Source organism: Micropterus dolomieu, linkage group LG17 (assembly GCF_021292245.1).
Source record: "Micropterus dolomieu isolate WLL.071019.BEF.003 ecotype Adirondacks linkage group LG17, ASM2129224v1, whole genome shotgun sequence".
Lineage (NCBI taxonomy): Eukaryota > Metazoa > Chordata > Actinopteri > Centrarchiformes > Centrarchidae > Micropterus > Micropterus dolomieu.
This window is the reverse complement of record NC_060166.1, coordinates 15,669,550-15,690,309: the sequence shown is the minus strand read 5'-3', so window position 1 is coordinate 15,690,309 and position 20,760 is coordinate 15,669,550. Positions and strand designations below refer to the sequence as shown.

General features: G+C 42.8%; 1 protein-coding gene across 5 annotated transcripts in view; it reads left to right on the top strand.

Moving 5' to 3' along the window:
• atm (ATM serine/threonine kinase) overlaps window positions 1–20,760 on the top strand; it is a 26,140-nt gene extending 5,380 nt beyond the window's left edge. For 4 of the 5 annotated variants that reach the window (XM_046073394.1, XM_046073392.1, XM_046073393.1 and 1 more), the window contains exons 13-63: window positions 26–260; window positions 350–481; window positions 645–770; window positions 1,245–1,334; window positions 1,454–1,640; window positions 1,943–2,136; window positions 2,222–2,301; window positions 2,386–2,541; window positions 2,825–2,900; window positions 3,330–3,472; window positions 3,597–3,714; window positions 3,814–3,984; window positions 4,158–4,333; window positions 4,502–4,745; window positions 5,184–5,299; window positions 5,468–5,594; window positions 5,729–5,952; window positions 6,060–6,234; window positions 6,557–6,715; window positions 6,876–7,008; window positions 7,117–7,212; window positions 7,294–7,465; window positions 7,559–7,700; window positions 7,882–8,058; window positions 8,316–8,493; window positions 8,691–8,796; window positions 8,927–9,085; window positions 9,328–9,436; window positions 9,698–9,786; window positions 9,917–10,019; window positions 10,233–10,381; window positions 10,521–10,625; window positions 10,718–10,837; window positions 11,024–11,258; window positions 11,409–11,582; window positions 11,814–11,933; window positions 12,570–12,787; window positions 12,899–13,106; window positions 13,225–13,350; window positions 13,585–13,725; window positions 15,220–15,358; window positions 15,568–15,650; window positions 16,001–16,141; window positions 17,386–17,502; window positions 17,720–17,869; window positions 18,044–18,209; window positions 18,728–18,814; window positions 19,067–19,181; window positions 19,464–19,527; window positions 19,658–19,800; window positions 19,961–20,760. In XM_046073394.1, the coding sequence (XP_045929350.1) occupies window positions 26–260; window positions 350–481; window positions 645–770; window positions 1,245–1,334; window positions 1,454–1,640; window positions 1,943–2,136; window positions 2,222–2,301; window positions 2,386–2,541; window positions 2,825–2,900; window positions 3,330–3,472; window positions 3,597–3,714; window positions 3,814–3,984; window positions 4,158–4,333; window positions 4,502–4,745; window positions 5,184–5,299; window positions 5,468–5,594; window positions 5,729–5,952; window positions 6,060–6,234; window positions 6,557–6,715; window positions 6,876–7,008; window positions 7,117–7,212; window positions 7,294–7,465; window positions 7,559–7,700; window positions 7,882–8,058; window positions 8,316–8,493; window positions 8,691–8,796; window positions 8,927–9,085; window positions 9,328–9,436; window positions 9,698–9,786; window positions 9,917–10,019; window positions 10,233–10,381; window positions 10,521–10,625; window positions 10,718–10,837; window positions 11,024–11,258; window positions 11,409–11,582; window positions 11,814–11,933; window positions 12,570–12,787; window positions 12,899–13,106; window positions 13,225–13,350; window positions 13,585–13,725; window positions 15,220–15,358; window positions 15,568–15,650; window positions 16,001–16,141; window positions 17,386–17,502; window positions 17,720–17,869; window positions 18,044–18,209; window positions 18,728–18,814; window positions 19,067–19,181; window positions 19,464–19,527; window positions 19,658–19,800; window positions 19,961–20,141 (7,375 nt within the window). In that variant the 3' untranslated portion in view covers window positions 20,142–20,760. The remainder of the gene's footprint in view (window positions 1–25; window positions 261–349; window positions 482–644; window positions 771–1,244; window positions 1,335–1,453; window positions 1,641–1,942; window positions 2,137–2,221; window positions 2,302–2,385; window positions 2,542–2,824; window positions 2,901–3,329; window positions 3,473–3,596; window positions 3,715–3,813; window positions 3,985–4,157; window positions 4,334–4,501; window positions 4,746–5,183; window positions 5,300–5,467; window positions 5,595–5,728; window positions 5,953–6,059; window positions 6,235–6,556; window positions 6,716–6,875; window positions 7,009–7,116; window positions 7,213–7,293; window positions 7,466–7,558; window positions 7,701–7,881; window positions 8,059–8,315; window positions 8,494–8,690; window positions 8,797–8,926; window positions 9,086–9,327; window positions 9,437–9,697; window positions 9,787–9,916; window positions 10,020–10,232; window positions 10,382–10,520; window positions 10,626–10,717; window positions 10,838–11,023; window positions 11,259–11,408; window positions 11,583–11,813; window positions 11,934–12,569; window positions 12,788–12,898; window positions 13,107–13,224; window positions 13,351–13,584; window positions 13,726–15,219; window positions 15,359–15,567; window positions 15,651–16,000; window positions 16,142–17,385; window positions 17,503–17,719; window positions 17,870–18,043; window positions 18,210–18,727; window positions 18,815–19,066; window positions 19,182–19,463; window positions 19,528–19,657; window positions 19,801–19,960) is intronic. The other variant, XM_046073395.1, reaches the window with a different exon arrangement.

Sequence of the window (20,760 nt, the reverse complement as noted above, 5' to 3'; positions counted from 1 at the left end):
GATAATTTCAATTACTTTTTTAAAGCGCCTTTTCTCAAGAACAAACCTTATCCAATGCCAAAGACAACCTGGAGGAGATTGAGAGGCTGTACTTGCAGTTCAGCTTCAACACATTGCCCTCAGCGATTCGAGGGACTGACGAGTCAGTGAAGACGGCTTCAACCGACGGCCAATTCGCTGCCATCCCCGGCCTCAGAAACAAGTTGGAGCAATCCCTGCTTTGTGTGGCTGACAACCTACTCAAATGCTACTCTCCTGATGTGAGTGGAAGTTAACACCTGCGTGTTTATGTTTCTGTGTAGGTCGTCACAGTGACAAAGTGGTATTTGTTCTGATTTCCCGTCCACAGTCTCAGGTCACCCCTCCACACTGTCTAGTGCGCTGTGTCAATCTGCTGACTGGTGTTCTAACAGGTTACGTCTCCACTGGGTTTTTGACTGAGGAGGAGGCCTGCCGCTCACAGCTCTTCACTAAAGCCAAGGTATCATTCAGACGTGAACATAAAAACATTATGTACTGTATATTAGTAATGTTGGAATTTACCCCTACTCCATATTTGTATACATTTATGTGTCCTAAATTACAGTTGAAATTAAATAATACACTTTTTGCAATTAAGATTGTTTGTGTATTCTTGTGACCAGGCTCTGGCCCAGGACATCTGCGGTTTTGTTTCAGGTGTGAAAGTGAAGATGACAGAGGAAGGAACCATGAGCACACTGAGATCCGTCATGAAGCTCTGCACACAGTCAGCGAGAAGAAAAAACAAGGTGACAAAAGGCTGAAATCATACAGGATGTTCAGTGGTGTGCGAAAGTTTGTGAGCCCTTTAGAGAATTTACTTTATTTCTGCACAACTATGACGTAAAACATACTCAGACTTTCACAAAATAACACAAAAGTAGATCAAGAGAACGCAATTAAACATATTAAACATATTTTTCTGAGATCCACTCACAGCTATGCAACATTGTTGTCCCATTTGTTTAATTGGGTTCTTTTGATCTACTTGGTGTGACTTGTGTTAAAATCTGAGTTTGAGGTCATATTTGTGCAGAAATATAGAAACAAAGGGTTACCAAACTTTAGAACACCGCTGTAGATTAATCTAACCAATTTATGGAAAATCCAACCATAAAGTCTCTCTGAACTACAGACAACCACCAAGTTGACCACATCTTCTACAGTCCTCACACATTCAAAATGTAGTCTATTTAGTAAATCCTTTGTCCTTTCTTCTGCAGGATAATATTTGTCCTATCTCCTCCAGTCTGTTCACTATGATTCTGCCAGCCAGTCTCCTCAGTGAACTGGCTGAGATCTGCAAACTGTTGGTAAGTGACACATATAGTAAATAGCAGATTGGAGATGTTTATGACCTAAGGATATAAAAGTGAAAATAGTCATTTCCAAACAAGAGAGCACCCTCGCAGAAATAATTTTCCTTCTTCAGTTAAGCAGTGTTTCTAAGAGAGTCAGTGTTGTGGATGAAGATAATCATATGGATGATGATTGGGACATGAGCAGAACTCATCAAGGGGACGACATTGACCTGTTTGATGATGGTGAAGAGTCCCACAGCAGCGCCAATGGGACCCAGAGACAGAAGGGAGACAACGGTGACGCTCCCTGTGCACCAGGTAACGACGGGTCATGACCACACAGACTTTGGTCCACTGAGCATGACCTTCTTTAGTGCAGTTTTATTGTTATAAATATTATCAATGTAGTAAGCAATGGTAGAATTTCACTCCTATTTGGGATCCATTCTGTTTGATTGATGGCTGTGCTAATACATGCTGCAAAGTCTGCCTCACATCAAGCAGAGGAAGTTTTTGTATTGTTTAGGTAGTATAAACCTGACACCTACAAAGCAATTTTAGCTTAAGTTGCTGATGATCCTCTCAGTGCATAACAGGTAAATGGTTCTGTCCTCCATTAGGTGCAAAAAGTCTGTTAGCAGACGATCATCTGGCCCACCAGGACTTGGCTCTCCTTGCAGTCTTAGAGTTCCTGTGTGAGTGCGGCTCTGTCCAGCCTGTCCACGGCCTGCTCTTCAAACCCCAGGAGGTGCGCCGCAGGCTGCTGCTGCTGGTGGAGCAGATCGACTTCGACAAAGCCTTACACCTCTGCATGGTGGGTAGCAGCTGCTGTGGAGAGTCACGTCTGCAGTGGCAGGGTGTGTTCAGCTGGTGAGCACTAATATCTGGTTCTCTTCCAGTACCTTGTCCTGTTGGAGAAACTTCCTGCCGAGGACTCGCTCTCACCAGAGGAATTCGATTCACTGCTTCGTCCTTTAGCGTAGGGAAATCTATCTGACACAACTTAAATCTAATAATGTTTTAATGTATTTCACCTAATTTGTTTGTTGTCCTGTATTTACAGGGACCTGTGTTCTCAGTACCGTCAGGACCAAGAGATCTGTGCTGCTGTTCTGCTTGGTTTGTTACCCACCGTCAGGAGCCTGGGGAAAACACACCATGTGCCGGAGGAAATGAGACATGTTCAGGGATCTCTGCTGCAAGTGGTGTCTGGATTCTGGTTAGTGGCACATTTTTACAACAGAGATTATGTTAACCTAAGATGGAGCCTCTGTCTGTGACAAAGAACCTTCAGTCTTTGATGGAAGATGATCAGGTGTAAAATGTGCCCTGCTGGTAGTCTTGTCAAAAAATGATTTTCCATTTTTAAAGGGATAACTACAGTATTAGAATTTGAAAACATGAATCATTGTTTTCTGTATCCACTCTGTCATAATCTGTGTACAGTTTTTGTGTGATCCAGTTTCTGATACTAACTCACTCACCACTGTGCTTTGTTCCAGTTTCCTGATCCAAACAGGGAAATGCAAGGCAGCTGTACGAGCTGCTTTAGTGCGATGCCTGGTTGCCCTGCTGGAGGTAAGCTCTCACAGAGGTTTCCCTGCCTGCCCTCAGGGAATGCAGTTACTAAGTTATTGTATGTATCTGCACAAGAATGAAATCTTGCTTTTCTATGTTTGATATCTCATTCTGAATAAATGACACAAGCCAGACTCTTTGTAAAAGTTTATCAAACTTTGAGGATCCACGTTGATATGTTTGACTGGGAAGAAAACTGGTTTCTTTATTGACTAAGTCAAAAAAAGATTACAGCTGCTTTTAATATTTTTAGAACAACACGATTTAGCACCAAACACTGAGACTAGAGAATAAAAAAACTTACCACAAAGTTTCACCCTCTTCTCAACTTTTCTATAGATTCTCTTTACTTATCAATTAAATATCAATATACCAATCACTATGTTAGCACCCCTTTTTGTATTTTTGACATCTCTCCTCTTTTGACAGGCTGACCCATGTTGTAAGTGGGCAGTCCTAAATATCCGAGGGCCTGACAGAGAGGAAGGTCATCCAGTATCGGCCATCCTTCCTTCTCACCTCGCAGATACCCACCACCAAGTCCGTATGCTGGTAGCCATGTCTGTGAAGAGGTGCGCTTTAGCGAGGGGGCTGACTTAGCACCGCTGATAATGAATCAGAATACATTTTATAGAAAGTAGAAGTCATTAAGTGGATCATAAATCTGTTGTCACCATTATTCTCTTATGTGTCCAGGTTGTTTCTGGAGATGAGACCAGAGCATCCTGATAAGAGAAAGATGCTGCCGCTTAAACACCAGCAGGCGGCTTTTGAGGCTGTTTACCTGAAGGCTCAGGAAGGAATGAAGCTCCCAGTAAGTTCATTAAGTGTTAAATAGTTTATTACATGTGTGTGTGTTCTGCCTCTGTTTGACTGTCCTAATACTTCTTGCATCTGTGTGATCCTTTCACAGAAAAGCAGCTCTTCAGAGGACCAGCAGGACGAGGCCTTTAACTGCAAGGCCGCCCTGTTGAAGAGTTTGTCTGTCGTAATGTGTTGTAGCCCAGTCTGTGAAAAGCAGTCTCTGTTTGCCCTCTTCCAGTCCTACAAGGAGAACAATATAGAGGAACAGCTCATCAAAAAGGTAACGGTTTCAGGGTTGCATGCATTGTGGAAATGGAAGAAAAGTAAAATTTAGACAGCATCAATGAAAATAGTGACATTTTTGCTTTTGTGCTACAGTTGCCCTTTTCACCTATAAAACAATGAACTACAGAAAGTGCAGAGTGAGATGAACTGTCCTTCTTTATGTCACAGATGTTGTGCTGTGTATCCAAAGCGCTGGGCTACAGAAACGTGAAAACATTTGTCACTTCTCACCTGTACTACCTGGTAGCTGAGTGGCTCGCGCAGAGACAGTCTGACGATCGCTACACTCTTGGATCTTTCCCCTACACCCTCCTAGACCACGACACAGTCAAAGAGTTCTATAAGTGAGGAAATAAACGTCTTCTGTTATTTTCATTTCATGCCATTTGAAGGTGTTTTGTGGCCACCTTTATTTTCCGCTCCACTTCCACTTTCATAATACAGTGATCTAACACAATGACATAAAGGTTGATAACATCCAACTTCCCCCATTGTCTTGTGTCCCCTTGAAGCTCTTCCTACCAGGTATTGATCCCCCACCTGGTCTTCCTGGATGACTTTGAGCAGGTGAAGTCTATTGGCAGGTATCTTGAGAAGGACTGGAGAGGGTTACTGGCAGACTGTTTCCCCAAGATCATGGTCAACATCCTGCCATACTTCGCCTTGCCTGGCCAGGATGCACAGGTTGCACAGCAGAGAGAGAAGGCCCACAGAGTGTACGACCTGCTCAAAGACGCCAACTGTCTGGGCAAACAGGTAAACACAGCTGTCCAACATCAGCCTACATGTGCATCTGGGGTTCGACTTCTTATTTCATGCAGTTTTTATACTTTGACCATGTGATGACAATAACTTTTAAAAAGACAGCAAGGGAAAGCAAATAACTTTAGCCACACAGGACATTTGTTTTCAGGACCAAGTGTGGGCACACAGTACACTGATCGATCAGTGTAAGCCACTTCTGCAGTGTTTCCATAATGCACCGTAACGTGACATTTGCTGGAGGCCTTTTACATATTTGTCTGACGTGTGTTACATTTGCAAGACAGTGACAGGACAGAGTCTGAATAAGTTGGTAACCTGCGCTTTGTCGGTGCTAAAATCGGAACACAAGTTATACAGGGTCACAGGCTCAAATGTGCAGCGTGTGCCACTAATACATGTCTGTCCCCGTGTTTGTGCATGTGTCCGCAGCAAATTGACAACCTGATCCACAGTAACCTGGCGGACATAGTGGTGGAACTGCTGATGACTCTGTATGAAGGAAGTGGAGCTGAAGGAGACAGAGAAGACCTGAAACGCTTTATAGGGTAATGGTAGTTGAAATTTACCATGATTTGTCTTAGTTAATTTTAGTAATTTGTTTATTCATTCATTTGATCATTGTGATGGCAACTTCCCAGTTTCAACCTGGGTATAATTTAAAAACAAGAAATCAAATGTATGACAAAATAAAATAACTGTTTAACGCCCCTCAGGGAACTGGACCCCGCACCAAACCCACCATACTTCAGCTCTTATGTCATTAAAGCTACACTGGACTACCTCAGCAAGTGCCATAGTGCAAACCACAAGTCTTTGGTAGCCATTCTGTCAAAAACTCCGGTAAGATGTTTGACTTATCCCCCATTTGGATCAACATTCTTTGCCCCTGAGTGGTTTTGACTGTTATAACCTGATTGTGTTTTCCCTGTTCTGTATAAAATTGTCATCATTGTCGTCCCTTATTTGTGCTTTAGATTTCTATCCAGAGGATCCTGCTGGCGGTGTGTGAAAGAGCAGCGGAGACGACCAACAGCTACGAACGTCACCGCATCCTCCTCATGTATCACCTGTTTGTCAACCTGCTGCTCAGAGAGGTGAAGGACGGCCTGGGCGGAGCGTGGGCCTTCGTCCTCAGAGACATCATCTACACGCTCATTCACCATATCAACGGCAGGTTGGTGGACACATATACTCACAGGTAACATACTTGTGTACATGCAGTATTACACACACTGTGTAGACACACAAACCACAGCCGTCTTCCTTAGACAAAGTCGGACAAGTTGGTATTTCTCTCATCCTCAGACCAGTTCAGTGTGACGAGGTTTCTAACCGAAGCCTCGCTCTGTGCTGCGACCTGTTGACCTCTGTGTGCCGTGCGGCTCTGCAGTTCTGTGATGATGCTCTAGACTGCCACCTACAGGTCATCATAGGGACTCTCACGGCTCAGGTGACCAGCCAACCTGCCATCTCAAAGCAGGTAAGTGACAAGGAGTCAATTGAAGAATGTTCTGTTTTGCCAGTTTGCAGATTCATTATGAATTATGTGCAATTTAAAGAAAATGCAATAAAATGATGCATTCAAGATGCTGTGCATAATAACAGGTAGGTTACCTAAAATGTACAAAAGCAGTTACTTTCTCAGTTGTAAGTTTTTAGAAAGTTTTTACATCCAGACACTAAAACCACAGAATCCAGACATCCAGACGCAAGGCTGGCCTGGCTTTTACATTATTTCTGTTCTCTCCTTTCAGTATTTGTGAGCTTCACATTTTCATTTTTACTTCTCTCTGGCCTTCTAGGTGCTCAGTCTGTTGCAGTTTCTCGTGATAGAAAATCAACAGAAGTTAAAAGGAGCCATCAGCAGGTTGGAGCCTTTTCCTGACCTCCCTGAATTCAGAGAGCTGCGGTCTGTACAGCACAGGCTCAAATATAACACCGGGACCTTTACGCTGAGACAGGTAATGGTCTTACTTATATACATGTATTAGGATCATGCAGGTGATTTTCTTCTGATGCATATGCAGCTCTGATTCCTCAGACATGTCATGGTTATCCATAAAAAATGACCAATCCTAAATTTCATTACTGACAGAGATCCTCCATGTTTCCCCTTTACAGGAGATCGCCCACTTCCTGTCAGTGATGTCCTGTGACTCCTTACCTCTGACCAGACTCGAGGGCCTGAAGGAGCTGACCAGACAGCTGCATGACAACAAGGGACAGATCAGAGAGCTGCTCAAAGAGTGCCATGGTATGATGCCATATGAGGAAAATAAAGTCTATGTGTAGAAAAAGTTGTGGCATGTTAAATGTCTAATAAGATTGTTATAAATTATTTATCACTTTGTCCTCCTTGTAGCTGACCCCACTAACAGTGTGCTGGTGAAGCTGATTCTCAGTCTGCTGCAGCTCTGTAAGCTAGCAGCCAACCACGCTGGAGGAGCCGACATCTTAGGTATAAAATCTGATAACTTGTACTAAAGCAACCATAGGACATGTCATGTTCACTTTCACAAACACAAATCTTTTCCTGCAGAGGCCGCAGGCAGCTGTCTGGGAGAACTGGGTCCTGTGGATTTCTCCACCATCGCCCTGCTTCATGGCAGAGACCCCCTCTATGAAAAGGCCATGTCCCTGTTCACCTCCACTGAGTCACAGTGTATTTACATCATCCTCAACTGCATGAACGACGCGCTCACTCAACAGCGGTACATAGAATCCTGGATCTCTGCAATGAAACATTTATTGTGCGAGACGGTGTATTGATATTTACCGTGTTCTGTGCTGGGCTTGTCTGCCAGTATTGAGGTGAGGAAGGAAGCCGCTCAGTGTGTGAAGAACATCCTCGCCACGCAGTCTGGAGTAGACTTCTGGGAGCAACACAAGGACAACAGAGACCCCATGCTGGCCTACCTTAACCCCTTTAGAAAGGCCAAGAAGGAGGTGGGTTAAGGATGGTTTTGTGTAAAAATATAAATTGTGTCCTCTTTACAGTGTACGTGTACCAGTGTGTAACAATTTCTGTCACTCTGCACTCTCACTTGCATGTTATATAAGTGTTTTGGTTTATGTGCTTGTAAACGTCTGTGTCCGCCCAGTTACTACTGATCATGTCCCTGATTAGGTAGCAGCTGTGGGTGCTGAGGAGAGTTCAGAGGCCAGGGAGAAGCTGGAGAGTCAGGAGTTTTGGATTCCCCAGGCGGGTGGCCACAAGGCCTGGCTGAAGGCTCTGTGCACCGCCCTGCTGGACAGCAGAGGAGTCAGGAATGAGGCTCTGCTACTGACACGACCACTGTGTTTGGTGAGTGCATAGAAGTTAGCTTAAGATCTCGTACTCTGGATTACTGGACTGCCTCCATCAGTCAGTACTCTGCCTTTCATTTCATTTGTTAAGAGCGCATGATCCAAATGCTTAATGTATCCAAATCTTGGATCATTTTTATATGCGCTTTAGAGCATTTTGTCACATACTGTATATCAACTAGTTCCGGTCCGAATCCATCCTCTAATCCAGAGCTCCAGATCTAACTGCGCCTGATTTCCTCCGTCTGTCTCCAGGTGAGTGTGGACTGCTGTCAGAAGCTGCTGCCCCTCATCATTCACTCCATCCTTCTGGATGACTGTAATGGTCCGTGGAGGCAATTGCTCTCCTCGCACATTCAGGACTTCTTCAGCTTTTGTTCCAGAAGCGCTCAGGCCTCCAGTCGGTCTGCCACACCTCTCAACTCTGACTCTGGTGGGTTTGAGAGTATGACAAATGCTAATTTATCTTTCTCTTCATCTACTCTAGTCTCACGGCACTTGACTGTGGCTTGTGTTCACAATCAGTATTACATTTGGGCTGTTAATGATAGTGATGCACTGTCTTCACATTCAAGAGTCTATATGTTTTGTGTTTATTGTTTGTGATTTAGCATTTATTATTCTTTACAGAGTCAGACAGTGCCAGCCAGGGCTTGCATGACAAGACCTCTCTCCGCACCATGCTTGCTGTTATTGACTATCTGAGACACCAGCAGAGACCGCTGGAAGCTGATAGGTTTGCAGTGTTATTGTAATCAAATATGTTTCAGATAATAGTAAAAAATTTTTTTTGATGAGTGTGTAGGCGCATGTAAACTGACATATGCAGTGTATTATGTGAAATAAACAGTGTATTGTCCTTCCAGCAACTCCTGTGGCACGGTGTGTGATTCAAACTTCTGGCTGGAGCTGAACTACCTGGAGGTAGCCAAAGCAGCTCAGTCCTGCTCAGCACATTTCACCGCCCTGCTGTATACTGAGATCTATGTCGATAAGATCAAAGCTAACATGGAGGCATTTCGCAGGTAAGCCAGGAGAAAACTGAACCAAATTTTTCTACATTCATGTCGATTAAAACATGATTTACATTAGATTATTTTAATTTCAGTACACATTAAATGTTAAATCTGCTCTACACATTTTGTTTTTGCCATTGTAATGTTTTTTTGTCTGGGTCACAGTAACATGTCAAGCATCTCATTTTATACATTTTGAGGGTTTTATCCGATTCTCCTTTTTGTGATCTGTGTAATTACCAAATCCACAGAACCAAGTCCAGAGCGTCACGTAAGATCAATTTTGAAGAGAACAGCCAGAACTTCACCATCTCGAGCCTGACTGAGAAGAGCATGGAAGACACCAATATCAGTCTGCAGGTCAGTTCTTCTTGTCAGATTTGTTTTTTCAATGACAATTTTGTTTCCAAAATTAACAAAACAAAGAAATTTGCCAATTCAGATTTCTCGTTGATGTGTTTCTCATGTCCACCTGTAAATAACAATAAAATACGTTCAAAACTTGTGACAAATGTGAGTTACCAAAGCTAAACATGCATTTTAATGTACGGAGGTGTGGCACAACAATGTTAATGGCTATAAAATAATATGCAATGACGTGTATTCATTTGTTCTTTGCAGGAGCTGCTGATTGAGGTGTATCGGAGCATCGGAGAGCCCGACAGTCTGTATGGCTGTGGCGGGGAGACGATGACCAGTCCACTGACAAGGTAGTCCATAACTAGATCAATGAGACCTGTGGACCTGCTCATCATCTTTCACATTATCTCTCTTTCCTTGTGGTGTTCAATCATTATCAGAACTACAACGCTTACTAATTACTAACGTACTAATTTGTAGGATTCGAACTTATGAGCATGAGGCTATGTGGGGGAAGGCCCTGACTTCATATGACCTTCACTCTACTCTGCCCGAGGTCACTCGACAAGTCGGAATCGTGGAGGTAAAAAAATAACGAAACGTTTTATTGTCTTTTTGTCTTTTGTTCAAATACACCTGTCTCATCTGAATAAACCAGAAAGCGGAGATGGTATGATGAAGCTTGATGAGATTTGACCTGTTTGCCCAAATCATATGTCTTATGTCGGGTATTAATGCTTTCAATGCAGTGCAATGCAACCCCTTCAGTGGTGATGTTCCCTTTGCCTGTCAACAGGGCCTGCAGAACTTTGGTCTGAGCAGCATCCTTGCCACCTACATGAGGGGTCTGGAGAGTGAAGGGGTAGAGTGGGGAGCTGAGCTGAGAGAGCTCCGCTTCCAGGCGGCCTGGAGGAACACACAGTGGGACTGCGAGGTGTCAGAGAGGTGCGGTTAAGGGGCCTTAAACACACAGCCGAGAGTGCGGCGCCTGCTTCACAAAACACAACTGTAACCCCATCAGCGAATCAGATGCACTTGCCCACTTAATACCTCTTTTTCCTTCAAATCTAATTTGTTTTATCAGGAGTGAGAAGTCCACACCTGGCTACCATGAATCAGTGTTTTGTGCCCTGCAAGCACTAAGGGACAAAGAGTTCTCCCTATTTGATGAAACTATGAAACAGGCCAGGTACGGTAGATATTGACACACTCATGAAATGTCAAGATTTAACTCATTCAATGCTCCACTGGAAAAATAATTGTGCTATTGTGTTTCCGCAGGGGTGCAGAGGTGGAAGACCTGTGCAGGGGCAGTCTAGAGGCTGTGTCTTCTCTGTACCCGGCTCTCAGGAACCTGCAGAGCGTCAGGGAGCTGGAGAGTGTTAAACAGCTCTTTTCCAGGTGATATCATCTGTCAAACATACAGTAACGATCATTAAGACAGGAAAGAGTCTTGGGGATTTATCGGCAGGGCCAAACTTTGTTGTTTTGAAGGCTTGCTCCTTCCCATCTTGGGTCAGGCCGGTGGAGATGTTTTCTGTAGTGAACACATTAATATCATTCCTCTTAACAATATTTTTATATCAGGCCCTTCTCAGATTTGACTCTGAGGGAAGTTTGCAGCCAGTGGCAGCAGCACTCCCAGCTCCTCGTTGATAGTGACTTTGCTTTGGTGGAGCCCGTTCTCGCCGTTCGCTCTGTGTCCCAGCAAACCCTGATGTCCAGAGTGGGAGACCCTGATAGCACTCAGTACCTCAGCTCCGTGCTCACCGACCACCTCATGGAACTCTGCCGGCTGGCTCGCAGGGCTGGGAATACACAGGTAGCGCGCGCGCGCGTGTGTGTGTGTGTGTGTGTGTGTGTGTGTGTGTGTGTGTGTGTGTGTTAAGTCAATGTTTCCTTTTATTTTGCATGTGAATATGTTCAGAACAGGCAACTACAAAGTACTCACAGTGTTGTGATCCCTGTCCAGCTGGCTGAGCGGGCAGTCTTCCAGATGAAGCAACATGGTGGTGGGGGGTCGTCCTGGACATCATTCCCTGTGTCATCATGGAAACTAGAGGAAGCCCAGGTGTTCTGGGCAAAGGGAGAGCAGGGACTGGCCCTGGGCCTGCTGAGGCAGATGATACACAACCTAGAAGAAAAGGTGAGACACAAACACATAGACTCAAATCAAAAAGCCTACTTTTGAGTGCCTTTATTTTATTAAAAAGCTCACTTTATATTTGGAACATACCTAAATGTTATAATGCTGTCCACCTTCTTTTCTTTCTTTTACGCTCCTAAACATCCCCATCTTCATCCTACATCTGATCAAAATCCAAAATGTCGAGGCTTCATTGAACTATTCTCTATGTTTTGTTTTTCTGTTGACCAGGTGGACTTAAATCCTGCTCTGGCTCCGGTCTACACTGAGTGCCTCAGGCTGTGTGGTAACTGGCTGGCTGAAACCTGCTTGGAAAGCCCTGGAGTTATACTGGAGAAGTACCTGGAGAGGGTAAGAGGAAGCTAAAAGATAATAATTGCAGCCCAATATAATCGGTTTCATCCAAACGGAGTTGTCCACAGTTGCCTGGAAAACTCTCAAAAAATGTCATAAATTGAGTTTTGTCACACACAAATTTGTGCACAGCAGGCTTCCCTCAGAGAAATGAATGAGTTATTACCCATCAGACAGTGTCTCGCCACCCACACTCGTGTATACACACACACACACACACACACACACACACACACACACACACACACACACACACACACACACCTCTGAATTATTTATTAATGTCCAGATAAATAAGGAGTAGGCCCAAAGACATAAATATTAAACTTTTGCCAGTTTACGGTTTCTGTCCTCGGGCTACAGCAGATTCATGTGGACAAATATAAATTATTAATACGTGTATGTGAATGTGTTTGCCTGTTCCTGTGTGTGCCTCTATACATTGCCACCTAACTGACCGAACTGTTTTGTAGTGATGTTTCTTGAGCTTTTCTACTGAAAACTTGTGCTCTGTTTTTACATTTTTGCCACATTTACCATATACATTTGTTTTCACTACTTCACCGTCAGTGTTATTTTGATTTCAATTAGCTTTTCAAATCTGTAAAATTCTCTCCTGTTCACTTCTACCAGGCAGTGGAGGTGATTGAGGGGGAATCAGGAGTTCAGGACCCCAGGCTGCAGAGTCAGCGGACGGAGGCCTTCCTGTCTCTGGCCCGCTTCTCTGACGCTCAGTACCAGAGCATCGACAAATACATGAACTCCTCTGAGTTTGAGAACAAGCAAGCGCTGCTGGAGAAGGCCAAAGAAGAAGTGGACTTGATGAGGGAGCGTAAAGTGACATCCAACAGGTCTGTCTTTCAAAAGCACTGATTTTTTTTCGTACACAGCAGATGGGATAAATTTAGCTAAAGAGATGTTGTAGATGAAAAATCCCAGCAAGCTTTGATTCTACTTCACAGGTACACAATAAAGGTGCAGAGAGAGCTGGAGCTGGATGAGAAGGCCCTGTCCAACCTGCAGGCAGACAAACAGCGTTTCCTGTGCAAAGCGGTGGAGAATTACATCCAGTGTCTGGAGCAAGGTGAGGAGCACGACACCTGGGTGTTCCGCCTGGCTTCACTCTGGCTGGAGAATGGCGACGTTAAAGCTGTAAATGACATGATGAAGGTCAGTAAAACACACCTAAATGTGCTTATTTTCACATAATTTGGGGATAAAAGCCAAAAGAGTGAAATTCAATGCTTTTCATTTTCTCAGAGCACCGTCACTTATTTTTGTGTTCCAGAGAGGAGTGAAGCAGATCCCTTCCTACAAGTTTCTGCCTCTCATGTATCAGCTGGCTGCTCGCATGGGGACCAAGATGGCAAATGGCATTACTGAGGATACAGGCTTCCATGTTGTCCTCAGCGATGTAATGCAAAACTGTTTTAATTTACATTAACAGCAGTATATCATTGTTCTCCTGCAATATTCACCTACAGTTGACTTTTCTAGATGACTTTTTGTACATGCTAAATTACTCCTACCAGTGTACCTCAGTTCCTTAAAAAGCCAACTTTAAAACAGATTTTTGCTTTATACAAATAATGATTTTTTTTTACCGCCTTTAAAAAACTGCTGCTTCGGTTGTTTTCTCTCCTCACAGCTGATCTGCAGAGCGTCTCTGGAGCACCCTCACCACACACTCTTTATTATCCTCGCCTTGGTGAACGCCAACAAGGACGAGAACTTTTGCAGGACTCGGCTGTCTAAGAGCGCTCCGCGGCAGCCCTCACCATTTGACCTGGTGAGACTTTAAAAACACTCGTATGGGTCACCACCCTATTAACAGGGATAGGATATAATCAGTCTCTTAAGAAGGAATTGAATTATTTTCGATAGATTGACGGCTAAATGCCTAATAACTGAGTAAGTGAAGGATTAATAAGGTGGAACATTATCTGATGAAGAAAAGAAACAGATCAGATGAATAGTATATATTAAGTGATGAACCTGATCTTATTTGCAATAATTAGGTGAAGTATGTGATCAGAAACGTAACGCTAGGGTAGTTAACTGGGTATAAATATATTTTACTTGAAGCCAGATCTTCACACAGCAAAACCTAGTCTTTTGAAGAGGTTTCGTCAGCTTTCCAGCATTGTGTGCTGGGTTGAGGCCGCTGTGCAGTCTCCATAGTTTAAAAGCTAACCTGGTCCGTGCTTCTAAAATATCCGACATGTCGCGACTTGAAACGTAATCATTCTGTGTTTCTAAGAAAAATGCTACAATGTGTTGCCTAACCTGGGCGGACCGCTGAAGTAAAGTGTATGTGTGGGAAACACTGAATGAACCGTGTTTTTCTTTTTACAAGCTAGGTCTGCAGCAGTGTTGACCGGTGTGACACCAGAATGTGTGACCGTGTGAGAATGTGATCAGATTCTGTGACCCAAATGGCAAGTTAAGCGCCAGAGGGTGGTTGCAGTTTGGTTGGTTTTAGGCACCAAAAGTACTTGGTTATGGTCTTTTGGGTGTAGTCACAGAATCTGATATGTCACAGATTTTGGTGTTACACCGGCACTGTGTCTCCCTCCATGTTGTTGTTTGTGAGTAGACTGCTGCGTGCAGACGCACAGGGAGGGGTGGGGCTGCGTGGTGAGGGAGAGAGAGGAGCAAACGCTGGCAGGACTTAACGGAAACATAATACTTAAGTCAGTCAAACTAAATCGGTATTCTCTAATTTTACATCTCTTTTGAAATTATATTTGTATACCTCATAATAGATCTACTGCACAGCCCTAGTCCAAGGTGATAAGGAGGATGGTGTGCTTATTGCTTATCGTCAAATATTTAGTTTACCTTGAGCTGAAGTGTTCCACACCTACTTTTGGTATTGAGTAGCTGCATTACTGCATGTATTAAACAAACTTAGTTCTATTATTAGTAAAGGTAATTTCCTCTGGCTTTTATTGCAAATATTTTCACTGTTTTGAAATAGATTAATTCTTTGTGATTCTCTGGACCATACAGCTGCTACAGGCTTGCATGCTCTTTGCTGTGTCTTTGCTTTGCACAAAGCTGCAATTTCAAAGTCAAATTTTATCACCACCAGCATTATGGATGTTGCTCGTATAGTCTGTAACAATTTTGAAATGAACAATTCCCTCCTAAAGAAACAATTTGAAGTCCTCTCCCGGATAACATCGTGACATTCATAATGTTTTATAGCCTTTAGTTTTATTCTACATTGGTTTTATTCTATACAAGTTCTGTTTTACAAGTGATGTCTTTTGTTGTGCAGGAGCGTTCAGATGTGGCTCAGAAAATCATTAATGTGATCAGGAAAAAGAGAGGCGAGATGATCCGAGGGATCGAGCGTCTGTGTGATGCCTACATCACTCTGGCTTATATGGATGCCAGCAAACACAAGACCGAGAAGAGTGAGTAGCCGGAGCACAGTGGTTTCACACCATTTCAAGGTTTTTAATCTTTTAAATGTCAAGAAATCCCAACATTTATCCTAATGCTACATAATTAGGCAGTTAGTTAATAATTGAGTTTTTAAGGGGTTCACATGGACAACTCCTCATTGTCTACCTCTAAATGTGTTTATGTCCAGCTGATGTCATCTTACTTTGTTTCATTATAGAGGCTATTCCTATTCCAGCTGATCAGCCCATCATGCAAATCAAAGACCTGGATGAGGTTGTCATCCCCACAATGGAGATCAAGGTGAACTTCAGAGTTTTCGTTGTCCTTAATCATTTTAGTTTTGGTATGATGGAGGTAGTATGGCCAACTGAAAGAGGAAATTGATTTGATTTAATTTGATTGACCCATTGGATATATATAATTTCTTTGTTTTCATGTGAAAAAACTAAGATCAGGTGTACAGACTTCACAAAATTAGAATTTGTGATATAAAATCAATTTGTTTCTCATTTTGTTCCTGTCTCACATGTTAAACAACAGTGCAACACAAAACTCCTCCAGACCAAATCAGCTCCACTAATGACGCCACATGTACATTGAAATATTTACCACTCATTGTATGATCAATGTTTGTATGATTGCGTAAATAGGTGGATCCATCTGGTTGCTATGACAACCTGGTGACTGTCAGATCCTTTATGCCCCACTATCACCTGGCCGGAGGAGTCAACCTGCCCAAGATCATCGACTGTGTCGGCTCTGACGGCAAGAGCAGGAGACAACTGGTCAAGGTACAGTAAGTGTGCCTCCTGTGTGTGTCTTGTCAGAAGTATGCTTTTGATTTTTGTGAGGTTGAGTTTATGTTAAAAACAAGTGTAAAGACATTTCTTTCTGTCAGATATGTGTGTTCTCGACTATAATAATCCCCTCTCTTTGAAGCTAAAAGCTGCTGTCATGTGTGATTAAAATGTGAGCAGCCCTGACAAGGAGCCTGCTCACTTTTAACTTCAGTTCTTTTCCTTTTCAGTTTGGCTGTTGGTAATTAGGGGTCTGACATGCGAAGCTGCTGGAGCACTATTGTATTTGTTCTCATTGTTCTTCTTTCTGCGCTAAAATTGTTCGTGCTGCAAAAACTGTAAGTCTAAAATGCTTCAAAATTGGCATGTGGGTTGCAAATTCCACCCACTACTCATTACTCATTGACCTCAAGGCCTTTTTTTGCAATTATCTCAAAAATGACTTTGCTTAGAGTCAAAATTCTTTCATCATCTTAATCTCTCAATTTATCCGCATCTTTGTTCCAATGGTCTTCTGCTCTGAATATGTCAGATTTTGCATTTTTCGCAACTTCTTGGCTCCCCGATCAGCCACTTGCTTATATATTTCTGCATCTTGTACTTCTGTCTTGTACAAGGCCAAATACAGTAAGTTTTTTAGATTAAAGACACTTGAGACAGTTTTTCCAAACATTAACCTCATTTAATTTGAATTTTATATAAATATATGGTATCAATGTGATTTTTATTCACTTTAATTATGTCTCATGGAGGAAAATGTGTAATATTTAGGCATTTCATAAAATTACAAAACACATGTACACCTGTGGTACATTTTATTAACCTCACATTTGGTCTGTCGTGTAATTTCTCAGTTGTGGAAAATAAGGCACTTATATTTTACGTGAAAAGTTGTTGGGAAGGCTGTGTATCAAAGCTAATATAGGTTTGAAAAACAGACATAAAACAGCAGGGATTCCCTGACAGTCAGTCAGAACTGAAGAGGCCTCTTGGAAGAAAGGCGAAACATCTTTGAGTATTTCAATCAAGTCCAATTGCCCTTGATTTGAACCCACCTTGGAGACATAAAACAACAGGACAAGACCCTTTTCTTATATTTTAATAACCTTACCACTGGTAAAAAATTTAAATGGCCAAATTAATATTAAAATGAGGCTCAAAATTAGCTTCTCAATGCTCCTGGGTGCTATAGTAAACTATATGTTCTCCGGTGACCTTTGCCCTCTCGGTGTGAACAGGGTCAGGATGATCTGCGGCAGGATGCAGTGATGCAGCAGGTCTTCAGCATGTGCTCCATGCTGCTGCAGCGCAACACGGACACTCGCAAGAGGAAGCTCAATATCAGACGATACAAGGTTACACACATTATTTATTTTACTCATCTGTTTGTGTTTTTAAACCTTTGCTCTTTAATTCAAAGAGAATAATAAATCAGGACTGAGTTGCTCTGTTGCATATTTCCTTTGATCTTTGCGTCATCAACTTGTAATTCGCTTATTTTCATCATCAAAGTGGTTTAAAAATAAGAAAAACAGACTTACACTTCACCTGCTTTCTGTCTCTTCATTCCAGGTGGTGCCGTTCTCACAGCGCAGTGGCGTCTTAGAGTGGTGTTCTGGCACGGTGCCTATTGGGGAGTTTCTGGTGGATCCCAATAAAGGAGCCCACAAACGCTTCAGACCCGGTGACTGGACCAACCTAGCCTGCCGCAAGAAGATGATGGTGATGTTCTTTGTATTTCAATTGATTTGGCTGAACTGGCCTGAGAATCTTTTTCCTTTTTTTTTTTTTTTTTTCTGTACAACTGCAGATCCAATCAGAACTGCACTGTCTTCATCCCTAAAAGAGTAGCTTAAAGACCTGTCCTTTTAATCTTCTGTCGTGCTGTTATTACAGGAGGCTCAGAGACTGGCGTATGATGAGAAGCTCCAGGCCTACAGTGAGGTATGCAAGAGCTTCAGGCCGGTCTTCAGGTATTTCTGCATGGAACGATTCCTGGACCCCGCGGTGTGGATGGAGAAACGGTTGGCTTACACTCGCAGCGTGGCCACCTCGTCTATAGGTACACACAGTAATTTTATTAATTTTGTATTTTACCATAAAGTCCCATTGAGATCAAAAATCTCTTTTACAAAAGAGACCTGGCTAAGGTAGCAGCCACATATAAACACAAAATATTAAAATACTACACTGAACAAAATCATAAACACTTTTGTGTTTGCCCCATTCATCGTGAGCTGAACTCAAAAATGTAAGACTTGCCTATTTCTCTCAAATATTGTTCACAAATCTGTCAAAGTGTGTGTAAGTGAGCACTTCTCCTTTTGCCGAGATAATCCATCCACCTCCCAGGTGTGGTATACCAAGATGCTGATCAGACAGCATGGGTATTGCACAGGTGTGCCTTAGGACATATAACAAATTGTAACCGTTATTATATATATATTATAATTTTAAATTTCATTATAGCAAATAATGGTCATATAATAACACATCTTGGGGATTTGAAATCATAGACGACCTGTTTTCTTTCTCCTTTTGATTCAGCCAACAAATTACTTCTCTGTTTTGTGCCCACAGTTGGCTACATCGTGGGCCTGGGGGACAGACACATCCAGAATATCCTGATCGATGAGCAGACTGCTGAACTGGTGCACATCGATTTAGGTAAGATAATTCTCATTTGTTACTTTATGTAAAAGTTCCTCCTCAGAAAAGGTCGGGCTGTTGTCAAGCAACATGGAGCAGTCTCCCGACTCATCCTACATGTGGAGGAGTTTGACCAAAGTGCCTTTTTTTGATTTGACAATTAGTGATTCAAATGAAATCATAAATGGACTCAGATCAGGACATTGTGAATAATGTGGCGTGTAACATGCATCCCTCTCTCTATTTCCTCTTTATGCGTTCGGTGTTCAGGCGTGGCCTTTGAGCAGGGGAAGATCCTACCCACCCCCGAGACGGTCCCCTTCAGACTGTCCAGAGACATTGTGGACGGGATGGGCATCACTGGAGTGGAGGGTGTTTTCAGGAGGTGAGGAGGAGCTCATGGTTGTTCTCTGGCATTGTCAAAAATAGAGCCTGAGAATGTTTTCATATGGTGTTTTCCCCGCCCCCCCTCATAATAATTGTCATGAATTAACCACAAATCTATTTCATATTTGTGTCATCAATCCACATCCACATGCAGGACCAGTTTTTAAAACATTTTGGTTTGTGGTGCCTTCAAGGACACTCTGAATAAATAAAATTAAGTAAATGTAATGAAATGCCACTGCAGTATTTGCTTAACCTTATCTATGTTTTCTGTGGCCAGATGTTGTGAGAAGACTATGGAGGTGATGAGGAGCTCTCAAGAAGCTCTGCTGACTATTGTAGAGGTAAGAAAATGAGACAACTCACCCACACACACACGCACCACCAACCTCTTAGTTGCTGGTCACTGGCATTTCCTTCACCTCGTGTTAAGCATTGTCTCTGTGTGTTTCTATGTGTTTATGGGCTGTATAGGTACTGCTGTATGACCCTTTGTTCGACTGGACCATGAACCCGTTAAAGGCCTTCTACCTGCAGCATGACGAACAGCAGGAACTCAACGCAACCCTCGGCTCCACCATGGGGGGAGATGACATAGACAACCACCGTAAATCCAGGTGTGTGTGTTACTGTTCCTTCACAGCATTGGACCTGCATGAAAAATCCATTTTGAATTAATCAAAGTGATTTTTAATCCTTTAATTTCAAAATTAGAGCCCTTTCAGCAACGTTATAGAACTGTTTCTGCCTCAACACCTTACACACTACTTCTTGCAGTGACAGTCAGAGCTTCAACAAAGTGGCCGAGCGGGTGCTCCTGAGGCTGCAGGAGAAGCTGAAGGGGGTGGAGGAGGGCACGGTGCTCAGCGTTGGGGGGCAGGTCAACCTGCTCATCCAACAAGCCATGGACCCCAAAAACCTCAGCAGACTCTACCCAGGCTGGCAGGCCTGGGTGTAGACCTGAAAGAAGGCACACTTGTTCAGTTCCTGCTGCAGGCAACAAGTGTAATGGACTCCTCTATATGATAAGTAGAGGCAGTTTCTTGGTCTTTGCTTGTGCCAGAGAAATTCCCTTTAACAAGTCAAACTATTGGAAAAATGCTAAATGGCCCTCAAAAATAATGCTGATTTTGTCTGCTGTGATGTCAAAATATCACCACACAGTGGGCAGACACCATGGAAATGATATTTTAAATATAAACATGATATATGATTGTTATTTTGGTTAGTCGCTATTGTCACTAAAAGAAAGTTCTCTGTTGTTTATTGTCATAACCCAGCCTAAACACCAACACATTGAATTATTCATTTCTGCTAACCTTTGCACTTTAACAGAACATAAAGTCAATTTGGCAAATTGCATGAAATATCACCTGTTCTTCGCCGCAGTAATTTGTGAATTGCTAAATCCTGACTGAATGTAAAAAGACCTATAAACTGTGGCGCTGAAACAGACGAGTTTACTGTAAAGCGAGATTGTTTCTATATTTTACCCAGTGGGATGTGAATGTTTTCATACTGTTACAGTTGTATGACGTGATTAGGTATTTGCAATAAATAACCAACACTGCCATGAA